The 18,984-nt window shown below is 43.7% G+C and overlaps 1 protein-coding gene across 3 annotated transcripts in view; it reads right to left on the reverse strand.

Annotated features, from left to right (window-relative positions):
• Window positions 1–4,345: 4,345 nt before the first annotated feature.
• The window catches only part of LOC139582659 (serine/threonine-protein phosphatase 2A 56 kDa regulatory subunit gamma isoform-like), a 38,001-nt gene continuing 23,362 nt past the window's right edge, over window positions 4,346–18,984 (reverse strand). For all 3 annotated transcript variants that reach the window (XM_071412853.1, XM_071412854.1, XM_071412855.1), the window contains 12 exons: window positions 13,262–13,372; window positions 12,995–13,087; window positions 12,763–12,893; window positions 12,344–12,403; window positions 12,134–12,242; window positions 11,875–11,928; window positions 11,070–11,240; window positions 10,665–10,792; window positions 10,438–10,539; window positions 9,942–10,014; window positions 9,386–9,496; window positions 4,346–6,526 (listed from right to left, as the gene is read on the reverse strand). In XM_071412853.1, coding sequence (XP_071268954.1) covers window positions 6,392–6,526; window positions 9,386–9,496; window positions 9,942–10,014; window positions 10,438–10,539; window positions 10,665–10,792; window positions 11,070–11,240; window positions 11,875–11,928; window positions 12,134–12,242; window positions 12,344–12,403; window positions 12,763–12,893; window positions 12,995–13,087; window positions 13,262–13,372 — 1,278 coding nt within the window. In that variant the 3' untranslated portion in view covers window positions 4,346–6,391. The remainder of the gene's footprint in view (window positions 6,527–9,385; window positions 9,497–9,941; window positions 10,015–10,437; window positions 10,540–10,664; window positions 10,793–11,069; window positions 11,241–11,874; window positions 11,929–12,133; window positions 12,243–12,343; window positions 12,404–12,762; window positions 12,894–12,994; window positions 13,088–13,261; window positions 13,373–18,984) is intronic.

Raw genomic sequence — 18,984 nt, forward strand, 5'->3', positions numbered from 1 at the left:
TATCAAAATAAAAGCTAGACCGTCAGGGAGAATCTAAAATGTACAAAAATAGGCATTAAAACAGGTTTCCATCCAACCTTAAGAGAGTACAGTACTTTTTGTATTTTATAACAACCTGGGGAAATGAATGAGCCAATTGACAGATTGGGAATTTGGCCAGGACACCAGGGTTAACACCCCTACTCTTACAATAAGTGGCATGGGATCTTTAGTGACCACAGAGTCAGGACAACTGTTTAACGTCCCCTACACAGGGCAATGTTCCCAATCACTACACTGCGGCATTGGGATATTTTCTTTTAGACCAGAGGAAAGAGTGCCTCCTACTGGTCATCCAACACCACTACCAGCAGCATTTGGTCTTCCATCCAGGGACCAACCAGGACCAACCCTGCTCAGCTTCAAAGGTAAACCAGCAGTGGGATGCAGGGTGATATGCTGCTGTCAAAAATACATGTGGACTAAAAAATAAATCATGACCAGCCTGGTGGAAAAATTACATTTTTCATTAAACTTTTCAAATGTTGACAAAACTAAATACGCTGTCGGTAAAATTAATTAGGTGAGAAATGTCAGTGGAAACGCTTTATTTGTGCAAATATTGATATATTAACCATCATATCGAAGTAAACCTGCAGTCACGCGATGACGTGTGGTCCTCCCACTGACTCGTCAGGAAAGCATGCAGTTTATTAGGTAAATGAGAATTTAACCAAAAAATGTATTTTTATGTGCACTATGTCATCACACACAGCATTTTATCTGGTGGGAAATTGCGCTTTTTAAAAAATGTATATTTTAGAATATTAATGTTAAAATCTGTCGCCAATTGGATGGAAACCTAGCTATTCAGGAGTATTTGTCATGGCATGTGGCCCCCATTGATTGTTTGTTTTAGTCACAGATAGCATAAGCCATGTCCAAATGTGTAGAATTGAAGGAAAAAAATAAAAATCACTTTAAAAATGCAACATTTTATTTCCACCAAATGGAAAAATGTGTAGAATTGCAAGAAATGTGCCTTAAAACAGTTACATGTGGTAACCCACCACAAACCCCATTTTTATCCATAACATTTAATGCATTTTACCTGCAGACTTGCATACAATATAATATTAACCATAGGTTCATTGTAAATTGTATGCTAGATATTGGAACAGTCCATAAAACAGCTCAGGCGTTAATGTGATCAGTATTGTTTGCATAAGGCATCAGTCACTTAAATGTTTGGGAGCATAATTAGTGCACAATTGTATTTCTATAGTTTACTCTCCGATAGACAGCACTGCTATAAAATTATTTCTGGTATGAGTCAGTGTATGCCTTTTACTGTATTAAAGATGACAAAAACACGCTTCTAAATGTAGATATTCTCTCTGGGGTGATGTGTTGTGTGGAGATATAATAGTCTCTGGGGTGATGTGTTGTGTGGAGATATAATAGTCTCTGGGGTGATGTGTTGTGTGGAGATATAATAGTCTCTGGGGTGATGTGTTGTGTGGAGATATAATAGTCTCTGGGGTGATGTGTTGTGTGGAGATATAATAGTCTCTGGGGTGATGTGTTGTGTGGAGATATAATAGTCTCTGGGGTGATGTGTTGTGTGGAGATATAATAGTCTCTGGGGTGATGTGTTGTGTGGAGATATAATAGTCTCTGGGGTGATGTGTTGTGTGGAGATATAATAGTCTCTGGGGTGATGTGTTGTGTGGAGATATAATAGTCTCTGGGGTGATGTGTTGTGTGGAGATATAATAGTCTAGTCAAAGGCAATCTCCAGATTCTGAGTGATGGAGATGAGTTGGAAACCTTGATAAGTGGTCATCCGTGTCCATGGATACATAACTAAATAAGGACAGGGGATGTAGTTCGTCAAGGAGTAGTGTCACATGGCTATCCTTCCAAATCGTCACACAGGCTTCCAAGGGTAGTGAAGGAGGAATTAGGCGGCAAATCATGAAAGCACTCTATTCCTGTTCTAGGATGAAAATATAAAAACTCACATGTTCTCTTTATTTACCATATACAGCTAGATAGATGTACACCACTGGAGATTTTGGATAAAAGCACACACACAATGCTGATGTATGTAGGAACTCATCACATACTTTTAAAATGCTGAAACAAAGAAAATCGTGGATTACAAATCGATAAAAAAATAGTAGAATCCAAATTTAAAACTGTTCTAAATGCATATAGGTCACATGTTGTGTTGACGTCTGTCACACATCCCAACTGTGGTAGCTAATAACCTTTGTTTTCTGTACACAGGGGACATTCCGTACAAAATATTACATCTACCATGTAGTAGCTATAACAAAATAAAAGTACATTATATGTACAATATTAGATGCCAATTATCATACAGGGTTGTATACCAAAAGACACTTATAGAATCATTATTTAAAAATAAAATTAAAAATAACATACAGTACCTTGGCAAAGTATTCAGAACCCTTGACTTTTTCCACATTGGTACATTAGCCTTATTCTAAAAAATTCCTGAGCAATCTACGCAGAACCCCACAATGACAAAGGGAAAACTGTTTTTTATTTATTTTTATGTTTCGTATTTACATAAGTATTCAGACCCTTTGCTATGAGACTAAAAATTGAGCTCAGGTGCATCCTGTTTCCATTGATCATCCTTGAGATGTTTCTACATCTTGATTGGAGTCCACCTGTGGTAAATTCAATTGATTGGACATGATTTGGAAAGGCACACACCTGTCTATATAAGGTCCCACAGTTGACAGTGCATGTCAGCGTAAAAACCAAGCCATGAGGTTGAAGGAATTGTCCATAGAGCACCGAGACAGGATTGTGTCAAGGCACAGATCTGGGGAAGGGTACCAAAACATTTCTGCAGGATTGAAGGTCCCAAAGAACACAGTGGCCTCCATTCTTAAATAGAGGAAGTATGGAGCCACCAAGAATCTTCCTAGAGCTGGCCGCTCGGCAGTCTGGGGAGAAGGGCCTTGGTCAGGGATGTGACCAAGAACCCGATGGTCACTGACAGAGCTCCAGAGTTCCTCTGTGGAGATGGGAGAACCTTCCAGAAGGACAACAATCTCTGCAGCACTCCCACCAATCAGACCTTTATGGTAGAGTTGCCAGAAGAAAGCCACTCCTTAGTAAAAAGGCACATGACAGCCCGCTTGGAGTTTGCCATAAAGCACCGAAAGACCATGACAAAGAAAATTCAGACCGTGACAAAGAAAATTCTCTGCTCTGATGAAACAAAGATCAACCTCTTTGGCCAGAATACCAAGCGTCTGGAGGAAACCTGGCACTATCCCTACAGTGAAGCATGGTGGTTGCAGCATCATGCTGTGGGGATCTTTTTCAGCGGCAGGGACTGGGAGACTAGTCAGGATTGAGGCAAAGATGAACGGAGAAAAGTACAGAGAGATCATTGATGAAAACCTGTTCCAGAGCACTCAGGACCTCAGACTGGGGTGAAGGTTCACATTCCAACAGGACAACAACCCTAAGCACACAGCCAAGACAATGCAGGAGTGGCGTCGGGACAAGTCTCAATGTCCTTGAGTGGCCCAACCAGAGCCCGGACTTTAACCCAATCGAACATCTCTGGGGAGACCTGAAAATAGCTGTGCAGCAATGCTCCCCATCCAACATGACAGCTTGAGAGGATCTGCAGAGAGGAACGGGAGAATCTCCCCAAATACAGGTGTGCCAGGCTGGTAGCGTCATACCCAAGGAGACTGAAGGCTGTAATCACTGCTGAAGGTGCTTCAACAAAGTACCGAGTAAAGGGTCTGAATACTTATGTAAATGTGATAGCTTCTTTTTGTTTTTTTTATACAAATTTGCCCAAATTTCTAAAAAAAACTTTCTGCTTTGTCATTATGGGGTATTGTGAGTAGATTGATAAGAGGAAAAACAACTTAATACATTTTAGAATTAGGCTGTAACGTAACAAAATGTGGAAAAAGTCAAGGGGTCTGAAAACTTTCCGAATGCACTGCATGTAAAATAGAGAGCGCCAGAGGCTACAATATTAAAGCAATTTGATGAAGAACAACAGTCACCAACAGAGTCCTCTCTGCTCTCAGGACACTGGGAACAGCCAGGGATCCATTCACATTCAGTCAACTGAAATTACAATTCTCCTCTGTGAAGCAATGAGGAACATTTGTATTTCAGATGACTTCCTAAATTGACCCAAACCCTGGTGCCATCCAGTTTTGTTTGTGCCATCTATAAAAGCACTCTATACCTCCTTTTAGTAATTTTACAGCAAAATAGTTGGGGGGGGGTGGCATAAAGAATAACATTCACCATAAATTTAAGACAAAGAAAATAATCTAGAAAGAGACAGTGAAACATTGTGATAGTAATAGTAGTATATTTACAATTTGCACATTCAATCTGAACATCAGAGTTTTTGCAGGCAATGGAAAAGACCCTGCACACATCCAGAAGTAGTGTCTCACACACAGAGCTTCTCTACAGGGATACAGCCAGAGTGCATGTCTGTCTGGGGACTCAAACAATGGTGTTGTATCACATCAATACTCTGCCTACATCTTGAAATGGCCCACTATTTCCTATATAGTGCACTTCTTTCGATCACGGTCCATCGGGCTCTAGGGGAATAAGGTGCCATTTGGGGGACATCCTAAATGGAACAGGGCGTGGGGTAATAAGATCAGGTTGAATGAGAAGCATCCTTCTCTACACCTTTTTCATCAGGCACACAGAGGAACTGACGTAACTCAACAGACCAGACATTTTGGATCTTGGGTTTTTATTCTTCAAGTTTTATCAGGAAGTGCGTCTATGTTAAGTCTTTGGGGCTAACCCACTCCTCTCTAGCTTGACCACAATCATTGATCTGCTTTGTAGATTTAACAAAAACCAGCTCGTATGCGTTTTACACCAAACATGGCCCTAACCCACAGAGTATTTAGTATGTATTGTGTGTCATTGTGTTTCAACGTGCGTCTCTCTGGTCTGTTGGGAAGCTAATGCTAAATTGAACATGGTTCTGCATTCACATAACACTGCTATTCTACTCTCAGTTTAGCCGCGTGTTCAATAAAGGCACTATGAAAGGAAAGGCTTGTGATGAATTTTGACTGACTACAGACAGAATTATCTTTATATGACTGAACTAGGCTACTACTTCCCAACGTAGAAAAGCAACATCAGAAAGAGAGGGGTCTTGGTTGTGAGGAGCAGGTACTCTTCTGTGTGTAGCCCAGTACAGCTCCTCACACACTACAGCTCAAAGGGAGTCTAAACACTGAACTAGAACACGGAGCTCACTTTTCACAACACTAGCATGACTTGGATGTCTTGATCAATACTGATTATGAATGAAGACAAAAACAGACCGACAGGGAATGAGATTGACGTGTTCACATGGACAGTGAACTCTAGCGGATCCAGAAAACAATTGATGTGCTGTGCCCTCAGTCTTAGAAAACCATTAACCATTGTTCGAACCAACCAAACACACTGCAACCTGGGACAACTTATTGCATACAATATCATACAGCTAAGAAAGGGCGGATACGTTTTTTAAAAAGCGAGAAAAAGCAAGAGTGAGGTTGGCACCAAACTAGGTCTGTACAGACCAGCTGATGTCCAGTGGACAGAAGAACCCCCCCTTTCACTCAGCCAAGCACATTTAGAGCCACAACTTTATTACGTCTCTTGACGGTCCCCTCCCATCAAATCAATCCTAGCAGAACACAAGAAACAAGAGAAAAATTACGCTTATGGCAATAGCAGCAGTAACTAGGCAACAAAGAATAAACATGAGAGAGAAGGACTGTGCTTTCCTCTCTATGCTGAGAGAGCGAGAGGAGACTAAACTGCTTCTTCCTTTGTCCATTACGTACAGTATGCATCTATAATACATGTCTGTCTGCCAGTCCTATTGCCAGTGCACATGACATCTAGAATGAGGATGAGAGAAAAACAGAAAGACAACAAATTAAAACAATAACAGAAGACCTGAGAAAAATGACCAGAAGGGAACAGCACTGCTTTTACAAGACAGAGAGAGGGAGGGAGGCGGGCGAGGGGAACAATGTCATGTTTGGTGGTCATGCCATACAGTCCTGTGCCATTGATATCTCCTGGCAGGGCTGGAGCGAACTGGGGAACACTTCAGAGTTGGACTGGTGGAGTTGTTTGAGCTGGACTGGTGGAGTTGTTTGAGCTGCAGCTTCTTTCAGCCAGGCCATTCTGTTTTGTTCTATTCTGGACCTTGTCTGTGCTGGACTGTTCTGGGCCCCCCGGGGCTGGTCTGTCTGTCGGTATGTGGTGTCTGACTGTGTATGTGTGACTGTCTGTACACGTGTGTGTGCGACTGTATGTGTGTGTGTATGAGAGAGACTGTCTGTACGTGTGTGTGTCTTTAATGTCCGTCGTGTGGTGTGACCATATCATTGGCCCTCCGGTGCGTCTCCAGGGCCTTGACAGTGGAGATGTCCTGAGGCAGCTCAGACTTCCTCCTGACCAGCGGACGCTCCTTACGCTCGTTCCTCTGGAGCTATTGGGGGAGAGGGAGAACAGTTACACTCCAGTCAAACCAAAATCTACAAAGTAGTAAGGAATCGCGGAGATCACCCTATGTGGAAGTATTCTCCAAATGGCATGTACGACATTGCGCTGGCTGTTAGCCTATTCAGCGCGGTGTCTAAGCTAGCTAGCTAGACCCTCCCTTCCCTGATTGTTATTAAGCCGCTGCTAATTTGCATAAGTGTTGGACTCTTAGTCACCGACAGTTGAAGTTGAAGTCTGCGTTAGGGGAAGCATCGCGACTGTCTGTCCCAGAGACTTATATATTTTTTTACTTTGTGGACGTGAGGTGCAGTTTAGGGAAAAGAAGATGATCACTTATTCTGCTGTTATATTGCACATGCAGTGACAGAGGAAAAAACTACTGCTTCTTTGTTAGCAGGAACTTTTGTTCTAATATCCCAGACGGACCTAAATGTTTCACCCTTAAGGATCCCAGCTAAGTAGCTAAATCTAATTTATCACACGCGCCGAATACGACAGGTGTAGGTAGACCTTACCGTGAAATGCTTACTTACAAGCCCTTAACTTTATTTCTTGACCTGCATTGTTGGTTTAAGAAAAAATTAAATAAATACATTAAATATATATATTTAAAAAAAATAAAAGTTACAATAAAATAATGAGGCTATATACAGGGGGTACCAAGTGAATGTGTGGGGGTACAGGTTAGTCAAGGTAATTTATAGGTAGGTGTAAACTGACTAAGCATAGATAATAAACAGGGAGTAGCAGCAGTGTAAAAACAAAGGGGGGGGGTGTCAATGTAAATAGTCCGGGTGGCCATTTGATTATGTGTTCAGCAGTCTAATGAAGCCTTTTGGACCTAGACTTGGCGCTCTGGTACCACTTGCCATGAAGTAGCAGAGAACAGTGTCTTGGCGTGTTTGGACCATGATAGTTTGTTGGTGATGTGGACACCAAGGAACTTGAAACTCCTGACCCACTACAGCACCGTTGATGTTAATGGGGGCCTGTTTAGCCCTCCTTTTCCTGTAGCTAACGACCAGCTCCTTCGTCTTGCTCACATTGAGGGAGAGGTTGTTGTCTTGGCACCACACTGTCAGGTCTCTGACCTCCTCCCTATAGGCTGTCTCATCGTTGTCAGTGATCATTCTACCACCGTTGGGCCTTTCTAGGGAGTTTTTCCTAGCCACCGTGCTTCTACACCTGCATTTCTTGCCGTTTGAGGTTATAGGCTGGGTTTCTGTACAGCACTTTGTGACATCGGCTGATGTAAAAAGGCCTTTATAAATACATCTGATTGATTTATTAATGATGGTGTTGGAGTCATGCTTGACCACGCAATTGTGGGTGAACAGGGAGTACAGTAGGGGACTAAGCACGCACCCCTGAGGGGCCCCCCGTGTTGAGGATCAGCGCGGCAGATGTGTTGTTGCCAACCCTTACCACCACCTCGGGGCGGCCCGTCAGGAAGTACAGGATCCAGTTGCAGAGGGAGGTGTTTAATCCCAGGGTCCTTAGCTTAGTGATGAGCTTTGTGGGCACTATTGTGCATCCTTGTTTCTCGCTCCCACCTTTGATAATGAATGACCTCCAATTGTTTGATCGCTAGAAGTAGTACCTGGTCTTATGGAGGCATTAGACTGATCACACATCCTCTTCTCCAAGAGATGGGGGAACAGTTACACATATCCAGAGTCCATCAACCTAAACAAACCTTCTCTAGTCCTTGATAGTCCTCAGTGCCGCTAGAATTCAAATAGCACGTTTAACTAGGTATATCACGTCTTGACTAGATCTCAACTCAAAGTGCTTCATATTGTATACCCAACTCAGCCCAATCCATCATGTCCTAGATATGTAGTAGTCCTGTATGAAGTGTACACTATAGTATGAACTAAAGTATTCATTACTGTCAGCTCTCCCCTGCCTTAGAAATGTGAGCCTGCCTATAGATATCTGATTCTGTCGATAAGTACGTCACTGTCCCTCTCCAACCTACATCCCAAATGGCACCCTATTCCCTATGTAGTGCACTACTTTGTACCAGGGCCCATAGGGCTCTGTTGAAAGTAGTGCACTATATAGGGGATATGGTGCCATTTATGACACAACCCGGGCAGTAGGAGAGGAGAGGGCTCTGAATGGCGTACTTCTACTCCTATCCATGCTGCACTACTCCTGTTCCTACACGTTTGTCTCCACCCCTCTTAACCATTAGCCTACAATTTCTGCACCCCCGCGGAAATCTAATTAACATAATAATAAAAACTCCCCATCAACATCTGACTGTTTCAGCTAGAGATATGTTTTTTCGCATGGGCTGCGTCTCAAAATACCGCATCCGCCGACATCACCCTATACCTTCAGGGGCCATAAAATTACAAATCTAATAGCTCAATGATACTTGGTAGGACCATCTTAAACAATTCCATAATGTTAGCTTAGAACACCCCCCACCCAGGCTTAGACTCTAGAGCACAGGTGTCAAACTCATTCCACGGGGGGCCGAGTGTCTGCGGGTTTTCGCTCCTCCCTTGTACTTGATTGATGAATTAACATCACTAATTAGTTAGGAACTCCCCACACCTGGTTGTCTAGGGCTTTATTGAAAGGAAAAACCAAAAACCTGCAGACACTAGGCCCTCAGTGGAATGAGTTTGACACCCCTGCTCTAGAGGGTCAAAACTGCAACAAGGTGTAACAGGAAGCACCAGATTCTGATGCTACATTTCATACAGCTCGGGAGACTGTGCTCTGAACCTTCACATGAACAGTCTAATTCAATGCACTGACTGCACGGAGGACGACAGAGGAATAGCACGCTAGCCCGCCTGCCCCCCCCCATACCACCAACACACAGTACCTGTGTGGCTTCTTCCTCTATGGTCTTCTTCAAGATGTTAACATCCTCCATCATTGGTCCGTCTGTCTCCATAGGACTACCCAGGTCTGACGGGTCCACGTACACCAGGAACTAAACACACCGAGAGAGAGGAGGGTAGGATTATAATGAGACACCAGGAAGTAAACCCAGCCAGAGAGGTGAGGAACTCCCAGAACCAAAGATAATGATATAGACCTTTTCAGATCATTTGGTCAAATCCATGATGAGTCAGATGATTTCTGGTTGTTGGGTTCTGAGCCATAGAATACACCTACGTATCTGGTGCTGCCTGGGCTGTTCTGTGGTGGAGGACTAGTGGCAAAACTACTGGCTCAGTTGGTAGAGCATGGTGCTTGCAACACCAGGGTTGTGGGTTTGATTCCCACAGGGGACCAGTATGAAAATATATGCACTCACTACTGTTAGTCGCTCTGGATAAGAGCATCCGCTAAATGCCTAAAATGTAAAATGTTTGAGAGAGCAAGAGACAACGGGGCTGGATTAAAACACACGAGGAAAGATGCTTAGAGCTCACCTGAGGGTTGGACTTGGCCAGATTCTCAATCTTCACCCACGCCTCTTCTCTCTCTTTCCACTTGGCCTTCTCTCTTCACACACACACAACAGGTTTAGGGAGACAGGGGAACAGAGATCAGACAACGGGGGAACAGAGATCACAACAACAGGTTTAGAGACAGTGGAACAGAGATCAGACAACGGGGGAACAGAGATCAGACAATGACGGGTTTAGGGAGACAGGGGAACAGATCACAACGACAGGGGAACAGACATCACAACAGGTTTAGAGAGACGGGATCAGACGACAGCGGAACAGACAACGACAGCGGAACAGACATCAGAACAGACATCAGACAACGGATCAGACATTTCAGAGTCATTTCAAGATGAAATCTGCTAAGTGGAGACAGACGTAGAATGAAACTATGTGGGTGGACGTTGCGAATGAATGAACAGTTAGGAGAAAGCTTTTATTCAGTGTGTGTGTGTGTTTAGAGGTAAAGTAGTCTTACTTGTTCTTCTCTGTTCTGAACTGCTGTGTGCAGTCATCAAACAGCTTCTGGTTCATCTCCATGAAGAGCTTCAGGGCGTTGTATATCAGACCGTGGATCGTCCTGCACACACACATTAACCATACATATGGACCGATGTTAACTTCTCTTTCACAGGGCAGCAACAGAGAGACGGAGTCTGCTCCATAGTGGTAGGTAGTTAGGTAGTTGTTAGCAGAGTGGCTCACTTGTTCCAGTGGGTCTTGGAGTTGAGGTAGAGCGAGGGGAACATAATAGGGAGTATCCTGGCAGCATTGTCACTGATCAGACTCATGATGTACTCATTGTTCCAGTAGTACAGCGCTCTCTCTGCCACCTGATACACACACACACACACACACACACACACACACACACACACACACACACACACACACACACACACACACACACACACACACACACACACACACACACACACAGACACAGACACAGACACAGACACAGACACACACACACACACACACACACACACACACAGAGAGAGAGAGAGAGAGGGATACCTGGTCAGGCCACACCATAGTACAGAACCACACACAAGCCTGGACATGCGCAACACACACTGCATGAGTTCCACCAGATCAAACACACACCTGGAAGTGAGGGCTGGACACACACTTGGCCAGCTGTCTGAAGAGAGGCTCCATGACCTTGACGAACTCCGAGGGTTCGATGACGTCCAGGATTTCCTCCAGCTCATTGAGGAACATCACCTCCTTTGGACTGTGCGTCTTCGGCCAGTACTTCAACAGAGCCATCACCGTCTACAGGAGAAGATTAGAGTCATACATTAATACTCAACTAACCAGTCACTCCCACAGAGCTGTGTGTCTAACTAACCAGTCACTCCCACAGAGCTGTGTGTCTAACTAACCAGTCACTCCCACAGAGCTGTGTGTCTAACTAACCAGTCACTCCCACAGAGCTGTGTGTCTAACTAACCAGTCACTCCCACAGAGCTGTGTGTCTAACTAACCAGTCACTCCCACAGAGCTGTGTGTCTAACTAACCAGTCACTCCCACAGAGCTGTGTGTCTAACTAACCAGTCACTCCCACAGAGCTGTGTGTCTAACTAACCAGTCACTCCCACAGAGCTGTGTGTCTAACTAACCAGTCACTCCCACAGAGCTGTGTGTCTAACTAACCAGTCACTCCCACAGAGCTGTGTGTCTAACTAACCAGTCACTCCCACAGAGCTGTGTGTCTAACTAACCAGTCACTTCCACAGAGCTGTGTGTCTAACTAACAAGTCAGTGTGTTTTGGCCAGTCCTTTAACAGAGCCATCACTGTCTATAGAGAAGATTCACACATTAACACTAAGCCAGCATTAGAGCAAAGCACTAATCTCACGCATTCCATGGGGGAATGGTGATTCTTGCCTAGCGAGATGTCTTACCGGTTCTGTGAGAGTGCTGTCCTTCTCTAGAAACTGCACCACGCAATAAGCCAGCTAGAAAAGACAGAGAAACAAAAAAGCAGATTAACTACAACCATCATGTCGACACCGCTTAATACAACTAATAAACACTTAACACAACCTATAACACATATAGGCCATATTAATTAACACATTATTGTATAGCATGCCTAAGGCTTTAACTGTACGGTCATTAACAGTAACGTGTTTGAAACCAAAGGGAGTTAGGGATAGCTACCTGTGGGTGATACACACTAAGGGACTTGACTTTGTGTAAAGGCAGCAACACTTTCAACAGGAAGATCTTGTGCTCCTCTTTCAACGGTAAGGCAAAGCCATTGATTATGCTGCAAACAGATAGAAGGATTTGAAGGTTGTGATCAGCAATGTAATTCTTCTGATCAACACAAAACAATATAGGCACAAAAGCGATTAAAGAACAACATACCTTCCTAATATTTCCAATAACTCTGCTATTCCGTTATGACGTTCTGTTTCATAAATGAACCTGGGAACAAATGACAATGTCAAAAGCAGAACAGAGCAGTTCAATAAATGGTCATTTAAACATTGGCATACGCCATGTTAAGTGTCTCCCCGTTCAAAGGCCCTTAAATCTTTGGTCCTGCCCATTGAATGTCTCAACTGTCTCAAGGCTTAAACATCCTTCTTTAACCTGTCTCCTCCCCTTCATCTACACTGATTGAAGTGGATTTAACAGGTGACATCAATAAACGATCATACTGTAGCTTTCACCTGGAATCACCTGATCAGTCTGTCATGGAAAGAGCAGGTGTTCTTAATGTTTTGTACACTCCGTGTATGACAATACAATTTCATAGTACAGTATTATGACCATTTACTCACTTATAGAATATGTTATTGATCTGTTTCCTGACGTACGCTCTCAGGCCCAGGAACTTTCCGTAGATGCGATGCAGAGTGGTCTTCAGAAAGTCCCTTTCCCTGGGGTCTTCACTGTCAAACAGGTCTAATAGCTGTGGAGACAATGCAGCAGGTGACCTTAGATCACAAGTACTCTCACAATCTCACATCCTGTTTATTTACTTCCAGTGAGAAAGGTCCAGCGCTTAGCTACCTGCATTACAAATTTCTGGTCGATATACTTCTTGGCCACATTTGGTTGAAAGTCTGGAGACTCCAGAAACCGGAGGAAGAACTCGTAGACGAGCTGGAGAAAGAACAGAGGTGTACACATCAGTGGTATGAAACGGCACGCGTATTCATTTGCTTGTTTGTGTGACTGTGCGTGACTGTGCATGTTTACCTGGAGGTGTGGCCACGCGGCCTCTAGCGTGGTTGTGCTGTGTGCGTGGTTGTGTGGTGCGTGACTGTGCATGTTTACCTGGAGGTGTGGCCACGCGGCCTCTAGCGTGGGCTCATCCTCCTCGGGGTCAAACTCAGCCCCTGTGGGGTTGGATGATGGAGGCAATGTCCTGAACATGTTCACTGCAAACTGAAGGACAGAGACACAGGCAGGTCACGACACAGCACTTCATATTATTACCATAAGGGCTATTGGAAGAACTATCCCAAGCATGTGTCAATGGTTGGCCAACTCCAGCACTTTGGAAACTGACATTTTGGGTGTCTCAAAATGAATACTACCATGCTCTGCGCACACGTTGGAGAAAACATTTTGAAGTATGCATTGCTGCAAGCTTCAACGGAACGAATGCACAGAAATATGACGCAACCACATAAAAAACGCAAAAATTATTGAAATCAATGGAAGCCATTATTTTGGGCTGAAGAGAGGAAATAAACTGACTTGAGAATGAACTGTTGCCCATTCACATCTCTTATGTTGCCGGGCTACAATATTTTATCTTGATACGTAAAAAAATACATAGTGTTCATTTTGGCATGTTTACCTGCCTAACCCATTGTGCAACATCATAGTAAGTCAATATGTCCAACTGGCCACAAACAATTGGTAACTAGCTAGCCACGAAGAACTGACAGCTAGTCATCTAGATTGCATAACATCGGTTATCGGTCATTTTTGCCTTTTAAACTAGCTGGCTAGCTAGATTATTACGATTCACATTTAGCTAGCTGATCATTCCGAAGTTAAAAGTTGATGTAGTCTTGTGTCGTCTGTATTGCCATTAGACTGGCTGGCTCGCAGCAGATTGAGTCTTACAGGCAGTAACGCTTTACAGGGCATAGTTGTGCTGAGGTGACTGAGGCACGAACATCTCGTCTCCCGACTCCTGTAACTATTTGTAGCATAGCTAGTACCAGATTATATTCACGTTTTCAGAGTACTTGCAGGCTGTGTAGTAGCCCATGCAGCCATGGATCATGACGAGTGATAACTTAGCTAGCCAACTATCTTGGTCAGCTTTCTAACCATGGATCATGACGAGTGATAACTTAGCTAGCCAGCTAACTTGGTCAGCTTTCTAACCATGGATCATGACGAGTGATAACTTAGCTAGCCAGCTATCTTGGTCAGCTTTCTAACCATGGATCATGACGAGTGATAACTTAGCTAGCCAACTATCTTGGTCAGCTTTCTAACCATGGATCATGAGGGTTAACAACTTATAGTTACAGCACTAGCAAGTTACCTATTGCTAGTAAACTAGTATGGTCATTGTCTACGCTAATATTTTAATGATAAAGTATGTTGCAAGCTAATGCATAAAGTAAAAACAAGTTGTCTCTTGCTGAAGTTAGCTAGCTTGTTACTTTCGTTAAATGTCTGCTCCAATGTATCAAATGTAACAAGACTGCATCCCCACTCGCCATCACGGCTATATTTAAAAATAATTGATGGAGGAATAAATGCCGCAGGAAGACCAGACAGAGATGCAGGTGAGTGATGGCTGGAAGGGGATCCAGCTGCCGGCTGGCTGATTACAGCTGCCATGTGATAGGCGCATGAAAGTGAAGCGGACATTATTGGACTGGCGCATACAAGAGTCTAGTTAATGTTGCTTAAATTCAACTGAATTTCTAAACAAAACTGACTATTAGGATTTCATAAACAGGCGTCAGCGGGTTCTTTAGATCGGTAGGGACAACAACAAAAAAATGTGGTAGTATCTTATGAAACAGTACTACGGATTCTAAAATGTTGGTATCATAAGTACCATGAGGTTTTGGTACCATGATATTACCCTGGTACCGTTATACCATGCAACACTAGTCTATGTAAATCATTTGCTTTACTGACAATATTGGAATATTAAACCGACCCAGACGTTTAAATCTACAAATGTTTGACGTATAACAGCTGAGAGTAGTCGTGATCCAGGAAAGTCCAGCATAGATGAGCAGCCGACATGACTCAATTTACTCTAAAAAGGTCAAAAGTAATGAAATAGCACGGGAGTGCGTAGTGCCTCTCAAAATGTATGACTGAGGATGGGGGTGTGGAGCAGGGTAGAAGGCATATTGAGAAACACCCTTTGTTTCATGTGTATTGTGAATACAACTAAATATAAGAGAACAGTACAGCTGTCCAGCTGACCTCTTCACCAATCAGGCGGCATCTTCTTGATCATTTACATATTGATCATTTAAAAACCTTTTTCAATCAACGCAGCCACAGACCAGTAGAACCAGAGAGAGGAGGATGTCAGGACCTTTAAGATTACATTTACCAGACCCCCCCCCCCTCAATGAGCAGCAGACATTTTTTTTTTTAACCAGCCGAAGCTTAGGCTACTCTTTTTGTTCACCTCTCCAAGCCAGCAGCATACCACCCTGCATTCCACTGCTGGCTTGCCTCTGAAGCTAAGCAGGGTCGGTCCTGGTTGGTCCCTGGATGCTGCTGGAAGTGGTATTGGCAGGCCAGTAGGGGGCACTCTTCTCTGGTCTAAGGACATCCCAATGCCCCAGGGCAGTGAAGGGGATATTGCACTGCATAGGATGCAGTCTTTAGGATGGAACGTTAAATGGATGTACTGACTCTCTGCGGTCGTAAAAAATCCCATGGCACTTATCATAAGAGTAGGTGTTTTAACCCCGGTGATAAGGCAAAATTCCCAACCTGGCCCAATTTCATCATCCACAAAATGGTTGCCGTGCATCCCCCAGGTGAGTGGTGGAGGAGGTGAGTTTCTCTCCTTACCATGTAAAGCGCTTTGAGTACCTCAGTTTGTAGAAAAGCGCTATTTCATTCTCACCTTTCAGATAACACTACCCCCCCCCCCCCCCCCCCCCCCCCCTCCAGCAGGTTGAGTTAAAATGCACTCACTTGACTGAATTATCAATGTAACATTTGTTTTGGAGCGCGTCTGTAACAATAGTGCACTTATCAATTGGGCGCCCCCTCAAAGAGCCGCCCATCGTGGTCTATGTAACCATAAAGAACACACCCTTTAGAGTCCGCCTCGTCAACACTTTGATGTTAAAAGCAGTGAACACATCAAAGTGAAAGACTCAGGAAGGGGAGAACTAAAGTAAACCAAGAGTATATTCTTATGCTGATTTTGCAGCGGCCTTGCATTTTCTGCTGCACTGATCAAATAGAGGCAGGATCAGGAGAACGAAGGGACATTTGCACCTTGATCATCCTTGGTTTCCTGCTTTGATAAACATCAAAGCCTGTTTTAATTCAGACCCGTCTGGCCGGCAGGCAGGCAGCACCACGACACATCACATCCCCAGCCATGTATATCTGTTACAGAGGTAGGTGAGCCCATGATGACGAAACCACAAAAGATGAGTTCAGATTTTCACACCAATCCGATTTCAGTCATATGTGGCGTAACACAAATATCGAGCCCACAGTGCTAGCCCTTGGCTGATAATGGCTAGCTAGGTAGACAATAGGCCTACTGCTAGCTGTACTATAGAATAACAAAGTCGGCCTCACCTCTGACTCTGGGTAACAGATTCAAGTTCAGTGAGTGTAAAGCAGTTCCACTCTCTGCAATGCCCTGGTTTCACAGAGTTCACCTGGTAGGGAATGGGACGCGCCTATGCCTCAGGAACTATAAAAGAAAACATCTAGCCTAACTAGAACTGAAATAACTTGAAGAATTTCTGCCAAAGGCACCCTCGACAAAAAACGTGAGACTGAGAAATGCGGAAACTTTGTAGTATGTGGAATATGCCATTTGAAAGCTTCTGTGACAGCTTAATTGATTGAAATGGCTTATAGCTTTCATGACTACTTGAGAATAGCAGGGTTATGAATTCACTCAAGCCAGAGAGACAGAAGCCTACACAAAATGGTTGTGGGGCCTATGGACACTAAATGTGTTTGCAACACAAACAAGAGGGTCGTCTTTGGTGACCATTAAAAGCAAGTTTGAGGACAATTAGGGATGTGACAAATGTAAAATGTTCCTTAATGTTAAAACATTTTTTTTGTTAAAACGATAAGAATCATGGTTAAATCAATTACAAAATTCCACATCAATTAACAATACAAAATGATTCTATTACGTATGTATGAACAACTAGGTCCGGGCGATGAAGTTATATCTACCACAACCCTTTACAGACATATTACTGTAGATGCGTTCTATGTCGATAGCGACAATTGATAACTTAACAGTTTAAAAAAGTGCCGCATCAGGTCTGTACCTTTTCAGACAGTACAGTCGTGGCCAAAAGTTTTGAGAATGACAAATATGAATTTCCACAAGATTTGCTGCTTCAGTGTCTTCAGATATTTGTCAGATGTTACTATGGAATACTGAAGTATAATTACAAGCATTTCATAAGTGTCAAAGGCTTTAACTGACAATTACATTGATGCAAAGAGTTAATATTTGCAGTGTTGACCCTTTTTCAAGACCTCTGCAATCCGCCCTGGCATGCTGTCAATTAACTTCTGGGCCACATCCTGACTGATGGCAGCCAATTCTTGCATAATCAATGCTTGGAGTTTGTCAGAATTTGTGGGGTCTTGTTTGTCTATCCACCTCGAGGATTTGACCACAAGTTCTTAATGGGATTAAGGTCTGGGGAGTTTCCTGGCCATGGACCCAAAATATCGATGTTTTGTTCCCCGAGCCACTTAGTTATCACTTTTGCCTTATGGCAAGGTGCTCCATCATGCTGGAAAAGGCATTGTTCATCACCAAACAGTTCCTGTATGGTTGTGAGAAGTTGCTCTCAGAGGATGTGTTGGTACCATTCTTTATTCATGGCTGTGTTCTTAGGCAAAATTATGAGTGAGCCCACTCCCTTGGCTGAGAAGCAACCCCACACATGAATGGTCTCAGGATGCTTTACTGTTGGCATGACACAGGACTGATGGTCGCTTTTTTCCAGATGCCCCAAACAATCGGAAAGGGGATTGACTTTACACCAGTCCTCAGCAGTCCAACCTTTTGCAGAATATCAGTCTGTCCCTGATGTTTTTCCGGGAGAGAAGTGGCTTCTTTGCTACCCTTCTTGACACCAGACCAACCTCCAAATGTCTTCTCCTCACTGTGCGTGCAGATGCACTCACACCTGCCTGCTGCCATTCCGGAGCAAGCTCTGTACTGGTGGTGCCCCGATCCCGCAGCTGAATTAACTTTAGGAGATGGCCCTGGCGCTTGCTGGACTTTCTTGGGCTTTCTTCACAACAATTGAACCGCTCTCCTTGAAGTTCTTGATGGTTGATTTAGGTGCAACCTTACTGGCAGCAATATCCTTGCCTGTGAAGCCCTTTTTGTGCAAAACAATGACGGCACGTGTTTCCTTGCAGGTAATCATGTTTGACAGAGGAAGAACAATGATTCCAAGCACCACCCTCCTTTTGAAGCTTCCAGTCTGTTATTCGAACTCAAATCAGCATGACAGAGTGATCTCCAGCCTTGTCCTCGTCAACACTCACACCTGTGTTAACGAGAGAATCACTGACGATGTCAGCTGGTCCTTTTGTGGCAGGGCTGAAATGCAGTGGAAATGTTTTTGGGGGATTCAGTTAATTAGCATGGCAAAGAGGCGTTTTGCAATTAATTGCAATTCATCTCATCACTCTTCATAACATTCTGGAGTATATGCAAATTGCCATCATACAAACTGAGGCAGCAGACTTTGTGAAAATGTATATTTGTGTCATTCTCAAAACTTTTGGCCACGACTGTAGAATTCTGCTTCTGCGTAAAATGT

Source organism: Salvelinus alpinus, chromosome 8 (genome assembly GCF_045679555.1).
Source record: "Salvelinus alpinus chromosome 8, SLU_Salpinus.1, whole genome shotgun sequence".
NCBI lineage: Eukaryota > Metazoa > Chordata > Actinopteri > Salmoniformes > Salmonidae > Salvelinus > Salvelinus alpinus.